Source organism: Rhinopithecus roxellana, chromosome 16 (assembly GCF_007565055.1).
Source record: "Rhinopithecus roxellana isolate Shanxi Qingling chromosome 16, ASM756505v1, whole genome shotgun sequence".
Lineage (NCBI taxonomy): Eukaryota > Metazoa > Chordata > Mammalia > Primates > Cercopithecidae > Rhinopithecus > Rhinopithecus roxellana.
In genome coordinates this window covers 10,544,985-10,568,987 of record NC_044564.1, presented here as the reverse complement: position 1 = coordinate 10,568,987, position 24,003 = coordinate 10,544,985, and the positions used below count along the sequence as shown (strand labels likewise).

Here is a 24,003-nt window from a genome sequence, read left to right as displayed (position 1 = left end):
AAGTAAATAAGTGCAAATACTTTCAAGTTCATATGACTTCAGTAAATCTTCAATAAACTAGCTTTAAAATCATTGGTAAAATAAAATTAGAAATGTCTTCAGATTTGTCAATATACGTTATTATTTAGATTTATTGGTCCAATATTGTTGGTTTAATAAAAACAGTAAATCCTGAGTTATTGGCCAAAAACAGTCATTTATTTAACCTTAAGATTCTTACTTAGGTAAACACCTGAAATTCACTGGCTGTAAAAATGGTCAACAGGGAAATAACTTTAAATGATGACTGTAAACCAAAATATATCTGAGACAGGTCCCAATGAATTTAGAAGTTTCTTTTGCCAAGGTTAAGGACATGCCCACGTGAGCCCCCAGTGATCCAGCCAGGCAGGCTGGATCCAGCCCCACCTCCCAAATGTCCTGTCCTGGGGAGGAGTGACTCGGTCAGGACTGGTTCTCAGCAGCCACGGGCAAAGCTCAGGGCAGATTCCACTTCTCCGCAGGCCTCTCACCACACAGGGAACGAGAGGAAGCCCCTGCCCTGGCTCTCTGCCCTCCACCTCTCCAAGCTTAGTGCTGACGCCGCCCCGGCTCACTGTCTTCTGCCTCCTCTCTGTGCCTGGCCATGCACCTCCTCATTGCTGCCTCTGCAGCACTGCACCTTCCGTCCCTCTGCCTGGTCACCCTTCCCCGGGTCTTGCTGAGGCTCCTTCACACAGAGGCCACAGCACGAGAAGCATCCTCCCCTCTGACGTCTCGGGAGGAGACTCTGCTGCCCCCCGAGTTCCTGAGAATCTCTCGCCCTCACCCAGACCCTCTGCCTGGAGCCCTCAATGCTTTCACCTCCCTCCTCTGTCCTCAGTCTCAGAAAGCAGAGCAGGGTGGGGGCTGGTCAGAGGGGGCCCATCAGGTTTCCCTAGGGAACTTGACAAAAGAGGGCTTGGTGGGGGTGGGTGCCCCTCTCTAAGCTCGAGGGCTCAAGCAAGTGGATCCCAGATGGGAGGGCCCCAGGGTGCTGCGTGCAGAGCGGCCCCAGGCTGGATCCCCCAGCCAGGCCGACCACTGAGCACACCCTGTGTCCAGGGCCATGAATGTCCATCCTCTGGGCCCCTCCTGGAACTAGGCTTCAGCCTCCCTCCTGGGACACTTGGAGGGTCCCGTCCAGGGCACGGCCTCTGCAGGTGTGCACCTGTGGGCAGCATCGTTTTCCTGGCCGATGAAAGAGGAGATGGAGTTAGGGCAGGTGTGGCTCCACGCTGTCGTGGCAGGCCAGGTTTCACTAACAGCCGAGCAGGCAGGCCCCTTTAACAACTTTCAGCACTGACTGAGTGATTACGTTAAATATTATAAGCTGGCCAGGCACGGTGGCTCGCACCTGTGATCCCAGCACTTTGGAAGGCTGAAGCAGGTGGATCGCCTGAGGTCAGGAGTTCAAGACCAGCCTGCCCAACATGATGAAACCCCCGTCTCTACTAAAAATACAAAAATTAGCCGGGCGTGGTGGCACGTGCCTGTAATCCCAGCTACTTGGGAGGCTGAGGCAGGAGAATCACTTGAACCTGGGAGGCAGGGAGGCAGAGATTGCACTGAGCCAACATCACGCCACTGCACTCCAGCCTGGTTGACAGAGCAAGACTCTGTCTCAAAAAAAAAAAAAAAAAAATTAAAATTAGCCGGGCGCGGTGGCTCAAGCCTGTAATCTCAGCACCTGGGGAGGCTGAGATGGGCAGATCACGAGGTCGGGAGATAGAGACCATCCTGGCTAACATGATGAAACCCCGTCTCTACTAAAAAATACAAAAAACTAGCCGGGCGAGGTGGCAGGCACCTGTAGTCCCAGCTACTCAGGAGGCTGAGGCAGGAGAATGGCATAAACCTGGGAGGCGGAGCTTGCAGTGAGCTGAGATCTGGCCACTGCACTCCAGCCTGGGCGACAGAATGAGACTCCGTCTCAAAATTAAATTAAATTAAATTAAGAGGTGAGAGAGCCAGCACCCTTCTACAAAGGTTAGAATGTAACAAAAGCCCACCAAGAGTTTTGCCCAGGCCTTTCCTGCACCTTGAAGCATGACAAGATAATGAAGGAATTCTTTTTTTTTTTTTTTTTTGAGACGGAGTCTGGCTCTGTTGCCCAGGCTGGAGTGCAGTGGCCGGATCTCAGCTCACTGCAAGCTCCGCCTCCCAGGTTTACGCCATTCTCCTGCCTCCGCCTCCCAAGTAGCTGGGACTACAGGCACCCGCCTCGTCGCCTGGCTAGTTTTTTGTATTCTTTAGTAGAGACGGGGTTTCACTGTATTAGCCAGGATGGTCTCGATCTCCTGACCTTGTGATCCGCCCGTCTCGGCCTCCCAAAGTGCTGGGATTACAGGCTTGAGCCACCGCGCCCGGCCAATGAAGGAATTCTTAACGGGACCCACTTAGGATTTAACAAGTTTTATTAGGGTCTAAAGGAACTCCCCAACCTCCATGATTTAGCAGGAGACGAGATAAGGGTAATCACCCCTGCACCTGGACCCCCCTAAATTAGGTACATTTACTGAGGCTCCAGAGGAAGGTCTTTAGGACTCAGGCTTTAGTTATGGATTAGAAGGAATTCATCATGTATGTTTTAGGGGAATGCACACGTACACATAGACACAGCTTCAAAGGTATATAAGCTCTGGAAAACTTAGTAATTTTGAGTTGATCTGGTCCTATTTTCCCAGCCTGCTCCCTGTTCCCATTTACAGAAGCAAACTCCCTTCTTTCCCAGTTGGTCTGCATCTCATTATCAAGCCGTGAGAATTAGCTGCCCAACCTCAGTTCAGCCTGGGTACAATTTGGCGAGCCAGCCGGGAGAAAGCGGCTAAGCGGCTTCGTAGGTATGGCCGGATTTTGTCGGATTTGGATTCCTAACTATGGATTAATGGGAAAGCCCTTATGAGCTGTGGAAAGGGGCCGACCACGATCCTTTCGAATGGGAAGAAAGGCACCAACATTTGATCAACAACCAAAGTGTGAGTGAATCTCCACCCCCACCTTAGGGATTCCAAATCCTCCTCAGCCCTTCCAACTGGATGTGCACGAGAGACTGGGTTTGGCACTTAGAGTCTCACCTCAAAGGTGAAGCGAAGTGTTACCACCCAGAGCATACGTTTCAAAGGAGCTTGCCGCAGTAGCCAAGGGCTGGCTGGACGCCCCGCCTTCGAGCAGTTGTTGCTGCTTGCCTGCTACTCAAGGGAGCTGAGAAGCTGACTGTGGGGCGGCCTGTCACAATACATGCGTCCCCACCACATGTTAGTGTTACTGGAGCAAAAAGGAGGTTGTTGGCTGACAGCAGGCCAACTGGGTAAAGCTATCAAGCCACACTTTTAGACGACCCCAAAGTAAAGCTGCAAACCACCGGAACTCTAAACCCTGTTCCACTATTCTCTCCCACCAAGGAGCCTGAGAAACCCTACATAACTGTCTAGCGGTCGTAGACCAAGTGATCTCCGGCCACCCGGGCCTAAAGGCTGTAGCCCTCCCACGCACAGACTGGACCTTGTTTGCAGACGGGAGTAGATTGGTCACCGATGGGAAGAGAAACACCACGTATGCTGTGGTGACCTCCTCAGAGGTAACAGAGGCAAGAACTTCGTCGGCAGGAACCTTGATGCAGAAGGCGGAGTCAATTGCCCGTACAACTGTCCCAAGTTAAGAACGCCAACACATTCTGAGTTGAATGTGTTGAGTCCAAGTACACATTCATGATAGCTCACGCACACAGAGTTATCTGGAGGGAAGGAGCGTGGCTAAGGGCAGATAACACCAAAGTTAAAAATGCTCAGCAAGTGTTAGCATTGTTAGAGGTGAGCCGGGAGCGGTGGCTCACGCCTGTAATCCCAGCACTTTGGGAGGCCGAGGCAGGTGGATCACTTGAGGTCAGGAGTTCGAGACCAGCCTGACCAACGTGGTGAAACCCCGTCTCTACTAAAAATACAAAAATTAGCTGGGCGAGGTGGTGCGTGCCTGTAATCCCAGCTAGGTGGGAGGCTGAGGCAAAAGAATCTCTTCAACTGAGGAAGCAGAGGTTGCAGTGAGCCAAAATCGTGCCACCGCACTCCAGCCTGGGCAGCAGAGGGAGACTCCGTCTCAAAAAAGAAAAAAAAAAAAAAGTTAGAAGCGATAAAGGCCCCACAGGAAATAGCCGTAATGCATTGCCCTGGCCATCAACGCAGTAATTCCAAAGTGGCAAGGGGCAATGCTTTCGCAGACCGCACCACCAGGCATTCCGCCAGTGATAGCATCGAAATCCAGGCGCCCTTAATTCCCCAAATAGACTTCATGGCCCTCGAGCCCTGGTATGCTTCTGAAGATGAAAAGGCTGCAGAAGATGAGGGATTCAAAGTAAATGAGGAGGGGTGGAGGTATAGAGAGGAAACAGCACAGGCATAGTCTGGGCAGCAGTGCGTCTCATCTGCCCGCCGTTAAAGTACATTCACGACAGCCCGCACTTTGAGAGAGGCGCTTCGCTGGCCTTTGTACAAAATTATTTGAAAGGGAAAGGACTAAAGACCCACTTAGAGGGTATCATTTAACACTGTCATCTGTGCGCCCAGAATGAGCCTAATAATCATAGCCAAGGGCAGCCTGGGCAACAAGAAAGAGGAAGGTACTCACTAGAAAACCAGCAAATAGACTTTACACAGATGCCACCAGCCCCTGGGGATGCAAATACCTCCTAGTTCTAGTGGGGACTTTCTCTGGCTGGGAGGAAGCGTGCCCATGTCGCTCTGAACAAGCAACCGAAGTAAAGTTTTGCTGAAGGAAAGCATACGGGCTCCCTGATGTAATCCAACATGATAATGGGCCTTCATTCACCTCTGAGATAACTCAACAAATGAACAAAGCATTGGAAATGAAGCGGACGCTGCACTCAGCACGGAGACCTCAATCTTCCGGACAAACTAAGAGAATAAGCCACAGCCTAAAAACATTCATTGCCAAGTGTGTCAAGAGGCTCCATTGAAAAGGACTCAGGTACTTAGCATAGCACTGCTCCCTGTAAGTGGGATTAAAATAAGTCCCTGTGAAACTGTCTCTGGGAGACCCTTTGCAGCTAATCTGTCTCAGGCCACCAAAGTGTCCCTAGATAGGGAGTTGGCTATTAAGAATCATGTTGCTGACTTAGAACAAACTCTTTTTTTTTTTTTTTTTTTTTTTTTGAGACGGAGTCTCGCTCTGTCGCCCAGACTGGAGTGCAGTGGCTGGATCTCAGCTCACTGCAAGCTCCGCCTCCCGGGTTTACACCATTCTCCTGCCTCAGCCTCCCGAGTAGCTGGGACTACAGGCGTCCACCACCTCGCCCGGCTAGTTTTTTGTATTTTTTAGTAGAGATGGGGTTTCATCGTGTTAGCCAGGATGGTCTCGATCTCCTGACCTCGTGATCTGCCCGTCTTGGCCTCCCAAAGTGCTGGGATTACAGGCGTGAGCCACCATTCCCGGCCAGGACAAACTCTTAACGTTTTGCATAAGTTTGCTTCCAACAGGGATGCAGTGAATTCCACAGACACCTGCCACCCACTCCTACCTGGCAATCAAGTACTGCTGAGGGAATGGAAGGAAGCTGCGACGGAGAAATGGAAGGGCCCTACCACGTGCTCCTGACCGTGGGCGCAGCACTGAAGCTGGCAGGCATCAATCCTTGGGTCCATGACACGCGAGCGCAAAGACCCCTGCCGGCTGAGAGCCCTGCAGCAGAGGAGTCTCCCGCCATGGCTGGGAAGCAGAACCCCTAAAAGGCCTGACGTTTCCATTCAGAAAACACCAGGACTTTCTCTTCTAGCGCTCTGTCTTGCAATGCCTCTCATCATTCTTGCTCTTACCTCTCATCTTCCCTTATACTGGGCACAGGACTATGCACATAACCTGCAGCCAGCCTCCTGCAGGGTCTGTGGCCTCTCACCCCTTTCCAGCACCTCAGGGCTGCCTTGGCGGGGGTCGCCCATCCAGGGGAAGGACTGGATTTACCGGCCAACCTTTCTGGGAAATCTAAAATCTTGGACTGGGTCACAAATGACAGGAGTAACCAGGGCAAATGTCTCAGAGTGGCCCATAAACAAAACTTTAGAAGGCCCAGGACGCACAAGGCCATTCTCAGTAAACAAAATAAGGGATGATGCAACGGCTTTCACTATGTCCTTGCCGAGTCTGAAGGTGGATGTCCAGGCTATTATACCACAAAATGTCCGGTATAAAGATGGCTTGCTTCGAATTTGGAATGGATTTATTTGACTAACTGCCTCCACTGGACATTGAAACCAAGTAGCCCCCTTATGCTGCAAACACCAGAACCCCTCCCTTGACCACTGGCTTTAAAGTAACTTGAATCCTGTGATGGATTCCGCCACACATTGACCACCGGCCTAACGTAACTCAGATCGTGGCATGGATTCCGCTGCACGTATTAGAGCGCTCCAACAAAGAGATCTGAGTTTTTGTTTGTGTTTTGTTTTTTGGTATTTTTTGAGACGGAGTTTCTGTTGCCCAGGTTGGAGTGCAGTGATGCGATCTCGGCTCACTGCAACCTCTGCCTCCCAGGTTCAAGCGCTTCTCCTGCCTCAGCCTCCTGAGTAGCTGAAATTACCGGTGCCTGCCACCACACCCGGATAATTTTTATATTGTTTTAATAGAGACGGGGTTTCACCATGTTGGCCAGGCTGGTCTTGAACTCCTGGCCTCAAGTGATCTGCCTGCCTCAGCCTCCCAAAGTGCTGGGATTACACACGTGAGCCACTGCACCTGGCCAACAACAAAGAGATTTGTTTGCCACTGACTGGTCCCAATGACCTGGCCTACACTGGTATGCCCCTGAAGGAACCCAGTGGCTTTGTGGCACCAGTTTATGGCCATGGCTGCCCTCGGGCACGGTGAGACGCTGCACTCTAGGCCTCCTATGGGCACAGGGACCCTGGTAAAAACCATCCAAAATCCAGCCAATCCCCCACCTATGCTTAACAGATGAACCAGGTCAGTCTCTCACAGGGACGGTCATCTGGCCGCAATCTTTACGCCCTCAATAGGCTTAGAAATGATCATACGGGCCGGGCGCGGTGGCTCAAGCCTGTAATCCCAGCACTTTGGGAGGCTGAGACGGGCGGATCACGAGGTCAGGAGATCGAGACCATCCTGGCTAACACGGTGAAACCCCATCTCTACTTAAAAAATACAAAAAACTAGCCGGGCGAGGTGGCGGGCGCCTGTAGTCCCAGCTACTCGGGAGGCTGAGGCAGGAGAATGGCGTGAACCCGGGAGGCGGAGCTTGCAGTGAGCTGAGATCCGGCCACTGCACTCCAGCCTGGGTGACAGAGCGAGACTCCTTCTCAAAAAAAAAAAAAAAAAAAAAAAAAAAAAAAAAAGAAATGGTCATACGGCACCCAGAGGCTAATTTTCCGCAGCGAGCCTTAAATGACAGTCTCCAAAGTGTTTCCCGTGAGAATGCTGAAATGCACCCTAGGTGGAAAGCTATCTTGCAAAATCAAATGGCCCTAGACATTCTAACAGCGGCCGGGGGGACCTGTGCTCTCATCAGAACCGAATGTTGCATGTATGTACCTGACAATTCCAGAAATATTTCTCTGGCATTAAAGTGACAATCCCGGGAATATTTCTCCAGCATTAAAGGCTATGCATCCACAGATGCAGGTCATCCCCTGCCCTAGGCTATCAGTTAATGGCCAGATCGCATCGTGGCTTAGCGGAGGGCCTCCCTAGGGGCTGAACATCCTTTGCAGACCAGGCCATCCTTGCAGGCACCGGCATCATTTACGTTGCGGAATGAATTGCTGTTGCATATTGTTCCAAAACATCCCTCCAGCTCATACTATTTCAGCAGGTGCTGCCTCTAGGCCCCCAAAACAGAGAGTACTACTGGGAACAAATCAACCTCCTTCACTCCAACACTGCATTTGGTGCCCCGTAACAACGACCTCCTATCAGCAGGAAATAGCCAGAAAGACTATAATGCCCCATCCCCCCATGATTCTCATAATAAATAAATATACAAGCCTGATAGCAATCATGCATAATTCGACAGTGGGGACTGCGGCAGGCCAGGTCTCACTAACGGCTGAATAGGCCGGCCTCCATGACAACCGTCTCAGCACTGACTGAGTGGTGAAGTTAAAGATTAAGAGCTCAGAGAGCCAGCGCCCTTCAACAAAGGCTGGAATGTAACAAAAGCCCACCAAGAGTTTTGCCCAGGCCCTTCCTGGGCCTTGAAGCATGACAAGATAATGAAGGAATTCTTAACGGGACCCGTTTAGGATTAAACAAGTTTTATTGGGGTCTAAAGGAACTCCCCAAACTTCCATGATTCAGCAGGAGATGAGATAAGGGTAATCACCCCAGCACGTGGACCCCTCTAAATTAAGTAAATGTACTGAGGCTCCAGAGGAAGGTCTTCAGGACTCAGGCCTTCATTATAGATTAGCAGAAGTTCATCACTTCTGTCTTTAGATGAATGCACACGTCCACGTAGACATAGAGCTTCTAAGGTATATAAGCTCTGAAAAACTGCAATTTTGAGTTGGTCTGGTGCTATTTTCCCGGCATTCTCCCTGTACCCAGTGACAGAAGCAAACTCTCTACTTTCCCAGCTCGTCTGCATCTCATTACTGGACTGAGAGAATAAGCACACGGCCCTCAGTTGAGTCCGGGGACACGGTGACTCACGATAGGCTCTGGCCCCAGATGCTGTGCTGGGGAAGGAGTGGGAGGGGGTGGGAGGGGAACAGGGACACCCTGTACTCTGCGGACACAGCCACCATGGGTCCTCTTGCAGGCTGAGAGAGAGGCTGTCCCCTGCCTTTGGGACAGGGTGCCTGCCTCCAGTGAGGAGACAGCAGGTCCCTTTGTCCACAGATCCAGGAAGCTCCCACAAGGGAGTGGGTGATCTTCCCACAGTGGACAGGGCACTAGCCTCAGGGCCTTTGGCTGCATGCCCAGTGGGCACAGGATGTGTGTGGACGGGCCAGGGAGTGGGCCGCGCCGTGGAGCTGGAAGCCGCAGGGCAGCAGGGTATAAAGGGGGTGGGCCAAGGGCCGAGGCATCCACGGCAAGGATGGCTTTGCTTCTGCTGAGCCTGGGACTGAGTGTCATCACGGCCCAGGAGTTCAATCCCCGCATCGTTGTGCAGAGGAACTACAACATGGCCAGGGTGCGTCTGCGTTGGGGTCTGTGGGGAAGGGGCCAGGCTTCAAGGCAATGGCCCTCCCCCAGCCTGGGGTCTCTGACATGTGACCACGGCGGCGGGCCCAAGGGGAGCCCACCTCTCCTCCCCAGGCTGTGACAGCAGCCTGGGAGGGCAGGGGTTACTCCGGGAGGGTCAGGCTGGGGAGGCCTGGGAGGGCAGGGGTTACTCCGGGAGGGTCAGGCAGGGAAGGCCTCGGAGGGTGACTGGGGTCCTGAAAGGTTAGAAGGGGCCCTGGGAGGGCAGAGGGGAAACTTGGAGAGTGGAATGGCGGCCAGCAGGGAGATGGGGGCCCTAAGAGGACAGAGGGGTTCCTAGAAGTAGAAGGGAGACCTTGGGAAAAGAGGGGGACTTGGTGGGAGAGGGTGGAGAGGAGGGCCTTGAGAGGACAGAGGGGAACCTCGGGGGGCAGAGGAGTGACCTGGGGCTGGGCAGAGGGGGCCCTGGAAGGGCAGAGGGCATTCTGTGAGCAGAGGGGGTACCTTGGGGGTAAAGGGGGGATATGGGGACAGACGGGAGACCTGGGGGGCAGAGAGGGCCCTGGAAGGGCAGAGGGGATCTGGCTGGGAGCCCTGGGAGGGAAGACTGTGGTCGCTAAGCATCCCCAGGGCTGTCCCGTGGCCCCCACCCACTGGAACTCTTTGTCTTCAGGTTTCGGGGGTCTGGTATTCTATTTTCATGGCCTCAGATGACCTGAATCGGATTAAAGAAAACGGGGACTTGAGGGTCTTCGTCCGGAATATAGAACATTTGAAGAACGGCAGCCTAAAATTTGATTTCGAATTCATGTGCGTGTTACCCGTCTCAGCTGGCATCAGGAAGCCCCATGCCCCTGCCACCCCAACGCATACTCTCACTCTTGCACACACAGGCTCGCACACTCACTGACTCACACTGGCGAGAGACTGAGCCTGTGCGTGTGACCCCTGGGGGCGGGGTGAGGTGGGAGCAGGGACTTGATCGACCTGGCGCCGTGCTCTCCCCAAACATGGAGATGAAATCGCCCCCCTTCTGAGGCTGGGGTGAGGCTCGAGGAGATGAGGGTGTTGGGTGGGCTGCAGCAGGGCCCAGCCCGAGAACTCAGGGCTGTGGAATGAGGCCCGGGCACTGGGAGGGGGAGCCTGTGTCCTGGAGGAGGGGTGCACTCTGCCATCACACGTCTAGGGGGCTGGAGCTCCACTCCCAGCATCTTCCTGGCTGGCTTCCAGGGTGCAGGGGGAGTGTGTGGCCGTGGTCGTGGTCTGCGAGAAGACAGAGAAGAATGGAGAATACTTCATCAACTGTAAGTGGAAGCCAGGCTCCTCCTGGCCTGACAGCTGGGGGTCCCCTTTCTCCAGGGCCTGGGCCATATTCTGGTGAGCACTGACTCTGGTGAGCATTTTAGTTAAGCCTTCGACAGCTTGAGCCTGAACTGGGGGAACCCATCCTGGCACCAACTCCAGGGGGGCTCGTGGCCCAGGGGAAGCAGGGAGGGAGGCGTGCCTTGCTGGGCTCTGGGGGACGTGCCCACTGAGGGACCACCAGGGTCTGCAACCCGATGACAAGGAGGGAGGGGGCTGTGCCACTGCCGCCCACGCCCTGTGCAGGGGTCTCCGCTGGGCAAGCACTCTGGGCGCCTCCCTTCCCCCTTCAAAGGCCACGTGACCTGGCATCTTCGCTTGTGGCCACACAGCACACCTGCCACAGGATCCCGAGGGTGGCGGGGCCAGGCCACGCTGAGCCATGTCTCCACGCAGATGAGGGCGAGAACACAGTGGCCGTCTCGGAGACTGACTACAGGCTGTTCATCACCTTCCACCTCCAGAACTTCAGGAATGGGACCAAGACCCATGCGCTGGCACTCTACGGTACCTCTGCTGTCCCCCTCTGACTCCCTCAGGGACCCCACCGCCTCTGAAATCTGGCCCAACCCTGGGCGGAGGGTCTCGCCGTGGCCCTGGGCTTTGAAGAGGTGGTTCCCACTGGCCATTCCTTTCCACAGACACACCGTTAGGGTGCTGGGTGCTTCCGTCTGTCACCTCCCACCTCACTTGGCACAAAGCCCCCTCTCTGGTCAGGGCGTGACCCTTGCCCAGCCTCAGCACCGCCTGAGCACCCCCAGCAAGGCCCACCTTCACACAGAACCAACTCTGTTCCCAGCACGGGTCCCGCAGCTGGAACCCTCCTTCCTGAGCAGATTTGAAGAAACCTGCAAAAAGTATGGACTTGGCCCACAAAACATCGTCGACTTGACCAATGAAGGTCGGCCCCGCTGCTCCCAGACCGAGCAGGAGCTGGGACAGGGTGGGGATGGGAGGTGTTCCTGCAGGGTCCCTGTCCCTGCACTGAGAGCCCCCTCTGTCCTTCCAGATCACTGCTACTCCAAGCGTTAGAGGAGCCCGTCCAGGCCTCCCCTGCGTGAGCTGCAACTCGGGAGGGGCAGGGGGCTGGATGGGGAGAGCCTGGGGTCAACATCAGAGACTGGGGGTCCCAGCCCAGGAGGTGCCCACCCCTCCCCCCAGTCTGGGAACCGAACACAAGGTGCTTGGTGAAAGATGCTGTGAAAAGCATCCTGGAGTCAGGGCAGTGATGGGGCCTTCCAGGGTGGTAGGGTCTGAGCAAGAAGTGAGATAGGGCCCTGTGAGAGTCTCCAGGGGCTGCTGTCACCACACGTGGGTGACCATGACAATCAGGATTTACTTTCTCACAGCCTGGAGCCCGAGATCTGTAACCGGAGGTCCGCAGGCTGTGCTCCCTCCGCAGGCTCCTGGGGAGGGTCCTTCCTGCCTCTTCTGATTGCTGGGGGCTCCAGGCATCCCTGGCTTGTGGCTGTGTCGTTCCAGCCTCTGCCTCTGTCTGTGTCTCCTCTTTTGTCTCTTCTAAGGATACATGTCATTGGATTTAGGGCCCATCTTCATCCAGAATGATCTCCTCCTGTCAAGATACTTAACTTCACATCTGCAAAGACCCTTTCCCATCAGATGCCCTTCACAGGCTCCAGGAACTAGGATAGGAGCATGTCCTTTGAGGGTCACCACTCAGGCCACCACAGGCTCCTTCTCCGAGCTGCCCCTCCCTTCTCAGAAATGGTCCCGGCCCAGTAAAAATCTCCAGGGCCCCCTTCCCTTCCCAGAGCCTGAGCCTCCCGGAGACATGCCTCTAAAGGCACCTCTGCATTTCTGCATGAGGGTCCCTGAGGGTAAAGTAGCGGATGTACCTGTGATGCGTGGTGGCCACAAGATGCGGGTGAGACAGCAACTGGCAACCAAGGCCCTACCCCTCCCCTCTCCGCCCTTCCCCTCCTTGTCCCTCTCCTCTCTGCCCCTCCCCTCCCTGGGCTCAGCCACTGCCTCTGGGGGAAGATGATGAACAATGTCACAGCGGAGGCAGGTGCCTGCGCCCCACTCCATGTTTTGGTGAATAAAAGGGAGGTACCAGCCAATCTGCGGTGATTTTGTGGGTTAAAAGTGATTGTTGGTTGGGCATCTGTCAGAGAGATGTGAAAACGACTGCATATGTATGATGCTCTCAGAATCACAAAACGGCAGAGGGACACACACGTCGGTGATTTCCGGAGGTTACAAATGGGAAGTAGGAATTCAGCCAGAAGGGGGCACCAAGAGGGGCCCTGGTGACGATGGACCATTCTGGACTGTGACCCTGGCGGTGGACACACGACGCTGTGTGTGCAGCAGAAATGCGGCTCTGTCTGAGGAGCCGCTGGCCCTGCCCCCCGCCCAGGGGAGAACATTTTGCAGCCCGAGACCCAGAAGCATCTGTGCTGGGGGCGTGCGCTGGGCGGCCCCAACTCTGGCGTCTGTGTGAACTCTGCAAGAGGGTCATCCTGCGGGTCACAGTCCCAGGTGCTCAGGAAGAACCTGTCCCCAGAGCCAGTGCCTGCTTGTAAAGGAGCTAAGTGGAGCTGTCTTAGGATGAGGGTCCTGATGCCACCCCCACTCCACCTCCATTGGGAACTCCAGGCTGTAAGGTGAGGCTGGGTTGAGCTTTAGTGCCCACTGTATGGGTGCCAGGCCTGGGGAAGGAGCAGCTCCATTGGGATGGGAGGGAGTGGGAGGCACCTGGCATTCCCACAGCTGCCCAGCTTCCAGCCCCCTGTTTGGATCTGGGCCCAGCCTGCTGAGCCGCAGCGGGAACACGCGAGAAGCTGCCCACTCGGCGGGGCCTGTTGGTGCAGAAAGCTGGCCTTGGAAGCGCAGAGCCAAGGCTGCCAGAAAGGGGTGCTGGGAGGCCACTGCCCATTGGTGCAGGAGGAGCCTCTGGGCCCCAGAGGAGGCCTGGGCATGGGGGTGGATGTGGACATAGGCAGAAGCCTTTAGCCCCACCCTGGAAGGCGGCACAAAGGGGAGCCGAGCCAGAGCTGAGCGTCCCCAGCACCCACCCCACCATCAGCTGCTCAGGCTGGCCCTGGCCTCAGACTCCTGCAGTCCCAACCCCAGCGGCCTCAGGTGGACAAAGGAACAGGATGGTGGGCAGGGCATGAAAGAACCACAAAGAAACCACCCTCATTGTTGGCATTTGGGGCGGCACTCAGTCAAACAAAAGTCTAGTGAGGCCGGGTGCAGTGGCTCATGCCTGTAATCCCAGCAATTTGGGATGCCGAGGCGGGTGGATCACCTGAGCTCAGGAGTTGGAGACCAGTCTGGCCAACATGGTGAAACCCCATCTCTACAAACAACACAAAAATTAGCCGGGTGTGCTGGCAGGCACCTGTAATCCCAGCTACTTGGGGGGCTGAGGCAGGAGAATTGCTTGAACCTGGGAGACAGAAGTTGCAGTGAGCCAAAATCATGCCATCACACTCCAGCCTGGGCAACAAGAGTGAAACTCCATCTCAAATAAATGAATGAATTAATTAATTTAATTTAATGTATTCAGACCCTGACTCCTCCTCACCCTCCACTGCTCCCTCCTGGTCCAAGCGCACCCTTCTTTCCCAGAAGAAGGAGGAGCACCCCTCAAGCTGGTCTTGCACTTCCATGCTGCATCCCAGGCTATTCTCCCCCATCAGCCAAACTGTCCCTGTTGAAACAGAAGTCAATGTTCTGCTTCCTGTGATACAGAGAAGCTCCGAGCAGACCCCTCCCGCTATACACACAGATAATAGCTAGGAAGTTTGAATCAAATATAAACAACTTTCGGGCTGGGCACGGTGGCTCACGCCTGTAATCCCAGCACTTTGGGAGGCCGAGACAGGCTGATCACAGGTCAGGAGATCGAGACCATCCTGGCTAACATGGTGAAACCCTGTCTCTATTAAAAATACAAAAAAGTTAGCCGGGCATGGTGGCGGGCGCCTATAGTCCCAGCTACTCGGGAGGTTGAGGTGTGAACCCGGGAGGCAGAGTCTGCAGTGAGCTGAGATCACACCACTGCACTCCAGCCTGGGCGACAGCAGGAGACTCTGTCTCAAAGAAAAAAAAAAAAAAAACTTTCTAAAGGTACTCGAGTGTGGAGGAAGGTTGACTCTCATGACATCTACAGTGAACCTGCTTTCAAAGATGGCCCCATTCTGAGGTGCTGGGGGTTAGGACATCAACATGCATTTTGGGTGCTTGGGGAGTACCCCTCAGTCACAACACCCTCCAATCACCATCCCTGCTCTGACAACCCCTGGGGCTCATCTCATGGGTGGGGACACCTGTGGCACAATTTGGCCTCATCATCTGGAGCCCAGAATCCCCTACCCTCCACCCCCCAACCCCAGTGCTCCGTCCCAGGCTCTCTCTGTTCAGGGCCTGTGTCCCCCTAGCTGTGTTCCAGGAGGGTTCCCCAAGGTGACTGATATGGTTTGACTGTGTCTCCACTCAAATCTCATCTTGAACTCCCACGTATTGTGGGAGGGACCTGGTGGGAGGTAACTGAATCATGGTGGCAGGTCTGTCCCGTGCTGCTCTTGTGATAGTGAATGAGTCTCACGAGATCTGGTGGTTTTAAGAGGAGTTTCCCTGCACAGGCTCTCACTCTCTTTGCCTGCTGCCATCCCTGTAAGACCTGACTTGCTCCTCCTTGCTTCCTGCCATGATTGTGAGGCTTCCCCAGTCACATGGAACTGTAAGTCCAATTAAACCTCTTTGTTTTGTAAATTACTCAGTCTCAGGTATGTCTTTTTTTTTTTTTTTTTTTTTTTTTTTTTTTTTTTTTTTTGAGACAGAGTCTTGCTCTGTCGCCCAGGCTGGAGTGCAGTGGCCGGATCTCAGCTCACTGCAAGCTCCGCCTCCCAGGTTTACGCCATTCTCCTGCCTCAGCCTCCCGAGTAGCTGGGACTACAGGCGCCCGCCACCTCGTCTGGCTAGTTTTTTGTATTTTTTAGTAGAGACGGGGTTTCACCATGTTAGCCAGGATGGTCTCGATCTCCTGACCTCGTGATCCACCCGTCTGGGCCTCCCAAAGTGCTGGGATTACAGGCTTCAGCCACCGCACCCGGCCTCGGGTATGTCTTTATCAGCAGCACGAAAATGGATGAATACAGTAACCAACATGCAGGCCCAGGAAGTTGGTCTAGCCCAAGATCGGCTGTTGATTTTGGAAACCGGCTTTGTGGGAGTATAACATTTTGGTGTCCAAAGCCACAGAGAAAGAACAGACTGGCTCACATTTCCCAGGATGAAACCCCTTCCCTGAGTCGGGGATACCCAGGGACACCTCACCAGGCACCCTGACCACACAACTATATAGACAAGCCAGGGCCCAGCATCCCTGCAGCCAGTGAGTCCCCAGTTGTCCCTCTGCCCCAACTGCCCATGCCTGGGGATGCAGCTGATTGTGGGCCTGGCACTGGCTGGTGGCCTCCGAGCCCATGGAGTGCTCTCCCAAGAGCAGGCGTCCAACTTGTCACAGGTGACACAGTACCTCCTGAGGGGCTCCTGGGGGCTCCCAGGACGAAGGGCCAGGGACCGGGCTGGGAGGACAGTCCTGACACCCAGTCAGCATCATGGTAGTCAAACCCCAAGTGAGCATCCTGGACAGTGGGCCGAGCTGACTCCTGGCTAGAGTAGAAGTGTCCCCTATCCCCCACACCTGCCTGGAGATCCTTCCGGAGAGCATGACTCTGACAGTCCCTGCCTCAGGCAGCCATGCCACTCCATCTGAGTCGGCACCCAGGAAGCAGGCCTGAGAGGCCCCCTAGTACCACACTCCCTGGTCAGCGCAGCCAGATGCCCACAGGCACCGCTGCCCACAGCAGAGCATGGACACACCGTGGGCACCCCCAGACCAGGATGTGGGGCTCAATTCCAAGGTCACCCTTTGCACAGCTTGTAAATGGCCGAGGGGGATTCTGAGGGTAACTTTGGGATTGGAGCCTCTGCTGTGGTCCTGGAAGAAGCCCTGAGCTCAGTCCAGTGGGGTCCCAGGGACCCTAGCGGTGGGGCAACATGGAGATCAACAAGGCCGGCCATCCTCCCCGCTTGCTGCCCATGAGCCACCATCCACAGGATGGTGGCCAGCGATCCCTTGGCCAGGGCATAGGGTCAGCCTAAAGGCCTGGAGTCCACCAGCTCGGCCAGCACTTCAAAGCATTCCTGGGCACGATCTGAGCAGGACACTAGGCACCAACTACTGGTATGGACGGAGCTGGACGGGGGAGAAGAGAGTTCTGGCCCTCCCCCCCATCAGCCTCTCTCTTGCCTGCAGCTCTCTGGGGGAGGAGGGGGTTCTGGCCCCCCATCGGCCTCTCTCGTGCCCACAGCTCTCCGGGAGCTGGCACAACTCAGCCTTGGCCTCCAACAACTCTGCCCTGATCAAGCCTGGTCGTGCCTCAGGTTCTTTATCAACACCTTGGACCCAAAGGACAGGAACCTGCATGGGGAAATCCTCCTGCCATGAGTCCAGGGTGCAAGGCGGGCTCAGGATGGGTGGGGTGCTGGGTGGGCTTGGTCAGCCCTTGGTGGGGGGATGCTGCTTGACCACCGGCTGGTCTGACTCCCACCTCCAGCCCTCTCGCCTGCAGTGTGGCCTTGGCCACCCACTTGCCTCCACCAGCCCATGCCCAGCCCGTGTGGCCTCTCGTCATAGCCCGCCCACGGTCTCTCGGGCATCAAAAGGACAAGCTTAAGGGCTGTGCATATGCACCGCATGTACAAGACGGCTGTGTGCACACGTGCATTGGGGAGAGGGACTGTCAATGTCACTTCCCTTCGCAGTGTTCTCTTAGTTGTCAGCAGCGCAGCAATCTGCAGTTACCAGGGGAGCCAGAGCCAGGAGCAGAGGCAGGCAAAGCCCCAGGAGGGGAGGCAGTCGGAGCTGAGAGGGGAGGTAGGCATGGCCCAGGTGTGCAGGGAACTGAGGTAGATGACTGGATGTTTCCCCACTGCCTCTGTCCGCAGGGAACAGGGCTGGTGTGAGACACAATCCCTCAGCCTTCGAGACCGACAACGGCCAATTCACCCTGGAGTGTGAGTGCTGGTGCACGTGGGTCCTACTGTCCCCTGTGCAGCCCCACGGGGGGCACAGCCCCATTCCCAGACATGGTCTTTGGTTTAGAGCCATGTGGCTGGGAATCCTGACAGGTGGCAGGAGTGCAGGCCCTTCCCTGAGGGCTCCCCAGGACCCCTGGGCACTGCCAACCACTCTCAGGGCACAGAAGCCACTCACCCCTGCCCCAGGAGAAGCCTCTGTGTCCCGGCTGTGTGCCTCCTGCCTCAGGGTCTGCACTGGGCAGGCACTGTGTCCTGTGCAATCCACACACAGCCGGGCTGCAGCAGACAGGCCTGTGGGACCCCAAGCCCTGGGTCAGCCCCAAGGTTCTCCACAGTTTGCGGACACAACATGGTCTACCTGGAGGAGGTGGTGCCTGATGACTTCCTGGTTATCATCTGGTCAATGAATTACAAGGGTGTGACCAGCCTGCTGGCCTGTCGGATGGGTAGGCAGGACCTCACCCCATGCCACCACTCGTCCAGGAAAGAAGCCTCAGAGGGAGGAGGTGGCAGCACTGTCCTGGCCCTGTGGGACCCTGCCCCGGAGTCAGGCTCTGCCTCTGTTTACCCACCACAGGGGCTAGCAGGAGCCTGAGCAGAGGGGGAGAAATGGAGCCTGGTGTGGGCAGCTCCAGGCCACACCCACGCACACGCATACCCATCCACACCCACTGCAGCCCCCGGGGCCACCCACCCTCATTCACACACATACACTCACTCATTCACACTCAGGCATACACATCACTCTAGTTCTCACACATGCAGTCATATACACACGCTATCTCATTCACACTGACATGCACATTCACACGTTCATATAGTCACACTGCTCACATGCACACACTCATGCACATGCACTCTCAAGCACACATGCAATGTACTCTGTACACTCGCATGCACACTCATGTACACACACGCACACCATATGTACTCACACACACATGCACACTCATGCACTCACATGCATGCACACACGTGCACACATGCTCTCACATGCACACACATGCATACTCGCATGTACACTCATGTACATGCACATGCATACCACATGCACTCTCATGTACACACACATATGCATGCACTCACACACATGCACACTCATGCACTCATGCACACACATGCATTCTCATGCACACACACACGCACACACACACTTTCATGCACTCTCACGCACACACTGTCCCACGCATGCTGCTCCCTCTTGCCGCATGCCTCAGCCCCTGCTCTCCAGCTCACCTGAGGCTAAGCTCATCCCATGAGGTGCCAATGTCTGCTTCTAGAGGCCGCATCAAAGCAGGTTCCTTTTTTCTCAACTTGGGCGGCAAACTTCCTCTACGGATCCAGGAGTAAATATTTCACTGGGTCTGTGGCCCACACAGTCCATAGAATATACCTCCCTCCTCCCTCACTACAGAGAAAGGATAAGCTGCTCTCTTCTCCCCAGTACCAGAGGGAAATCTCTCACCAAGACACACAGCTCCCTCTTGGTTCCGGACAGCACAGAGCTCCGATCCCCCCACGGCATCCTGACCCCTCGGGTCCCTGCCTGAGGGTCCTCCCTGAGGTGCTGGTCTCGGGAAGAGAACTGTTTCTCTGGCCCCCAGCGCCCCAGTACCCACAGCCCCCTGCCCTGCCACAGCCATCTCTGTGGCCAGGAGGGAGACCCCAAAGACCCCCACAGCCCCTTGTGTTCTGCACACAGTCCAGAAACCCAGCACAGAGAAAACGTTCCTGGAAGTGTCTGAGGACATTTGCGAAGAGCTCGGCCTCCCCAGGGGGCAGATCACGCTGCTGGACCAGGCAGGTGAGGCCCCTGCCCTCCCATCCTCCCTCTGTTTCCCTTGGCCCATGTGGCCATCTGGTGGTCAGGGGCAGCCAGGGCAGGGCCAGGCCTGAGGCTAACCCAGGCCATTCCACTCCCCCAGATCACTGCCAGAGGTTCAAGAACTAGGGGTGTCGGCCCCAGCAATAGGTGGGCGGCCCCTCTCCCTGGAGCTGCAGGCAGGCTTCCCAAAGGGGGACTCTTGGGGGTTTCAGGTACGTCCTCCCTGTCCCTACAAGCCACTCTGCAGAGTTCATACCTCTCTTTGGGGGAAGGGGTCCTCTGTGCCCTCCTGCCCCCACCCCCTGCTGTCCCTTCCTCAGGCCCAGAAGCAAGGTCTGGGTTGGATGGGAGTTGGAGGTCTGGACTCACTGAAGCCCTTGGCTCAGCCCCACCTCTCACCTCTCCAACTCCTCCAATGATTCCATAAAGAACGCCCGCCTGTGCCTCCCCTGATGTGCAGACCCCACTCCCCACACCTTCCTGGACAGGCTCCGCCACCCCACCGGAAAGGGCCAGGGCCCCACCACACACACACAAACACAGAATGCACACACTCACAAACACATGCACACACGCACACACTCATGCACACACACATGCACTCCCACACACACATACATGCACACTCTCTCATGCACACGCTCACATGCAGGCACTCTCACACACATGCATGCACCCTCGTGCACACGCTCACATGCAGGCACTCATACACACTGTGCGACCACGTGCAGGGCTGTGCCCCTCCTTGCTCATCTCAGCTGTGCCCCTTCCTGGCTCAGTAAAGGATTTTCCAGGAAACGATGTCCCCAGGGCCTGTCCGATTATAGAGGAAGTCATTTCTTTCGGGGCTGCAGAAACAAGCAGAGAGAAAGATGAAAATATCTTCCCCAATCAGAGCCCTTGACCAGGAGCAGCCGGGCCCCTCCCTCAAAGCTGTGCATTCACAACACTCACAGTCAGGAACTTCAGCCCGGTGATAAAAGCACACCTGTTAGCTTTTCACCTTTTCAAATACGCAAACTGCTATCAGGTAGGACTGTGACTTGACAGAAAATCTTGTATTCACACACACACGCACACACACATGGACTGTACACACACACGGACCGTGTCGGCTCCCACATCTGAAAGGTGCGGAGGCGGCGCTAGACAGGCACAGCTGTGTCCAGGGGCACAAGTGACCAGTGTTGTGGGAACGCTGTCTCCCCATCTCTGTCGTCTCTTCTCTCTCCTGGGCTGGCTCCATTCTCGGGCTCCACATGTGGCTGCAGCACCACCAACCCACCTCCTCCCATACGGGGGGCAGCAAAACCAGCTCCTGCCCCTGCCCCTCCAGAGTCCCTCCCCACAGCCCACGAGCTGGCCCGGGTCAGCCCTCCCTGCACCATCTCCAAGCCTGGGGAGGTGACACTGTCGTTCAGTGGCCAGGTCTGTGAGTCCTTCCTCTAGCCAGGGGTGGGGGAAGCTCCATCTAAGCCCAGAACTTACAAGGGAGAGACGGTGGCTCTGGAGGGAATGGGTGACACAAGGGTAACAGTGAACAGACAGGAGGGGCAGTTCCACTTGGGCCACACCCGGCAGTGGGCCCCTTTCTCCTCCAGCCCTCCCCCTCCACCGCTGCCTCCTCCCTGGTGATGAACGGCACCCCCCTCTCCTGAAGCGCCCTCGCTGTCCAGGGCTGAGCCCCGTCACGGGCGCCTACTCCAGGCCCAGGGGGTCGCAGTGGGAATTTCTCTCCATCGGGCTGAACGAAGCCCCTTATGGAAGACTCTGGAGCCAGGTCACAGCATTAGCCCCGAGGCGCCCAGGACCCCGCTAAGGCGTGAGAGCCAGACGGCCGCTGCCACCCAGCCCCCTCCTCGTGGGGGCAGAACCAACACAAACCTCATGGTATTTCTGGAAGCTGTACAAGGACAGGCTGCCCGCCCAGCAGAAAGCGAGGGCTTTACCAGCCTCTGGGAGGGTTCCCCACACCCACTGTCCTCTCAGCCACCTCAGAGGGTGTGGCCAAGGGTGTCTCAGTCATCCCTTCTTGCAGGGGCGATTTGGAGCCTGGACATACCCTGAGCAATCCCGCCCTTCCCTTCCCCACCCTGCCCCCCTCACCCCTGCCTGACGTGGGCCCCACCCCCACCTGACATGGCCACACCCCTGCCTGACGTGGGTTTCACTGGCAAGACACATTCTTCCTCTCAGAACTTGGCTTTGGGGTCATGAGACCCCCCACAAAGCCAGCACCCAGCAAAGGTTACAGATAAGCAATTCACCAAAGAAAACATTCCACAGCCAATAAAAATATGCAAATCTGTTCACACTCACCAGCCCAGAGCAGCTAATTAGAGCAATCACAACAGGCCATTTTCCAACCATTAGATTGGCAAAAATTAAGGGAAACACAACACCAATCTTACGACAGAATCAGTGACAATGTGATCATCACCACTACAGTTTTACAGATACAACTTCTCTGAGCTACAAACCTCACTTCGGGAAAGGATTTGATAGAATTATCTCCATCTGTAGAAGCCGGAATGACAGAAATACCTTCCCTAACACCAGAGAAGATAAAAGTCAATAAAACGCCAAAGAGAAAGACAGAAAGAAAGTCAACCTCAGATCCTGGAGGCAGAGCACACAAAGGCCCCGTGTCACCATGTGGCTAAGCGTGTTTCCTTAGATATTTTCTTTTCTTTTTTGTTCTTTTGAGACAGGGTCTCGCTCTGTCTCCCAGGCTGCAGTGCGGCGGTGCGATCCCAGCTCGCTGCAAACTCCACCTCCCAGGCTCAAGCGATCCTCCCTCCTCAGCCTCCAGAGTAGTTGGGACCACAGGCGCGTCCCACCATGCCCAGCTAGTATTTTTGATTTGTTGTGGAGACAGGATCTAACTATGTTGCCCAAGCTGGTCTTGAACTCCTGGGCTCAAGAGATCCACCCACCTCGGCCTCCCAAAGCACTGGGATGATAGACCTAAGCCGCTGTGCCCAGCCTTCTATCTCATCATTGCGGTCATAGACTACAGCAATCCTGCCTTTAGCAGGGGCAAAGCTCTAAAACGGGCCCAGACTAAAATGTAATACTATGAGGTTTGCAAGGGAGACCCCAAGAGAAAAGAGAAGGGAAAAATGGCCAAGATGAAAGGGGAGGGAGGTGTAGGGGTGCGGGGGTGCATGTTTTGTGGGGACAGGGTTCCAGTTTGGGAAGATGAAGAAGTTTGGGTAATGGAGGGAGGCGGCAGCTGCACAGGCACTGGGAATGCGCTTGGTGTCACTGAGCTGTCCACTTAGAAATAGCCAAGAAGGGCTGGGCGCGGTGGCTCACGCCTATAATCCCAGCACTTTGGGAGGCCGAGGCAGGCGGATCACGAGGTCAGAAGATGAAGACCATCCTGGCTAACACAGTGAAACCCCATCCCTACTAAAAATACACACACACAAAAATTAGCCAGGCGTGGTGGCGTGCGCCTATAGTCCCAGCTACTCTGGAGGCTGAAGCAGAAGAATCACTTGAACCCAGGAGGCGGAGGTTGCAGTGAGCCGAGATCACGCCATTGCACTCCAGCCTGGGCGAAGAAGCGAGACTGCAAAGAGAGAGAGAAAGAGAGAGATAGAGAGAGAGAGAAGAGAGAGAGAGAGAGAAAAGAAATGGCCAAGACGGTCAATTTTATGTAAAGCGTATTTTACCACAATAAAAAATAATGAGGGGGCGGGGAGAAGAGAATGAGGCCAGGCAGGATAAAGAAAAGAGTGTCAATGTTGGTGATGACGGGACAACCCTGAAACCGAGCTGGGATGAGGTAGAGATGGTCCCTCCACGCTGGTCATCATTTCTTCACTCACTGTGACTCTGAAGCTTAGATGCGCCTAATGACAGCATCCAACATGTGCCATGAGAACCGGGAGGCTCAGGGTATGCCAACGGGGGCTGTGGGTTCTAGGCCCTTCTCTTTGTCTATAGCCCATCAACAGGCACAGGCCAAGGCGGGAGGAAGTCTGCAAACCGCAGGTAAGTGGACTTGCATCCCGAGCTCCAGGAATGTCACCATAAAAGCACCCAGGATACAAGGACAGATGCCGGTGAGAGTGTCTTTGTGTAGGTGTCTTCCCTGAAAGGCACAAAAAACAAAACCAAAAATAAAGAAGGAGGCTGGCGTGCCAGCTCACACCTGTCATCCCAGCACTTTGGGAGGCTGAGGTGGGCGAATCACTTGAGGTCAGCCTGGCCAACATAGTGAAACCCCGTCTCTACTAAGAATACAAAAATTAGCCAGGCGTGGTGGCACCTGTTATCCCACCTACTCAAGAGGCTGAGGCAGGAGAATCACTTGAACCCAGGACGTGGAGGTTGCAGTAAGCCAAGATGGCGCCACTGCACTCCAGCCTGGGGGACCGAGCATGACTCAAAAAAAGATAAAAGGAAAATCTGCCTCTCTGAAAGCCAGGACAACCTGCACCACTCACTAGAAGGAGAGCTGCCCTCATCGACTACTGCAGCTGTAACCAAGTGGGAAGAGAAGCAGGGTTGTGCCCACATCCCCACACCACAGCCAGCCT

General features: G+C 55.3%; 1 protein-coding gene across 2 annotated transcripts; it reads left to right on the top strand.

Annotated features, from left to right (window-relative positions):
- The first annotated feature begins 9,082 nt into the window (after positions 1-9,082).
- On the top strand, positions 9,083-12,622 carry LCN9 (lipocalin 9). 2 transcript variants are annotated; one of them, XM_030920178.1, is made up of 7 exons: positions 9,083-9,178; positions 9,863-9,999; positions 10,420-10,493; positions 10,948-11,058; positions 11,351-11,452; positions 11,561-11,608; positions 12,075-12,622. In XM_030920178.1, exons 1-6 carry the CDS (start codon positions 9,083-9,085, stop codon positions 11,581-11,583), a joined length of 543 nt encoding a protein of 180 aa, XP_030776038.1. In that variant the 3' UTR covers positions 11,584-11,608; positions 12,075-12,622. The 2 variants fall into 2 exon arrangements, with proteins under 2 accessions (XP_030776038.1, XP_030776037.1); XM_030920177.1 differs by having other exon boundaries at positions 11,561-12,622.
- The last annotated feature ends 11,381 nt before the right edge of the window (positions 12,623-24,003 follow it).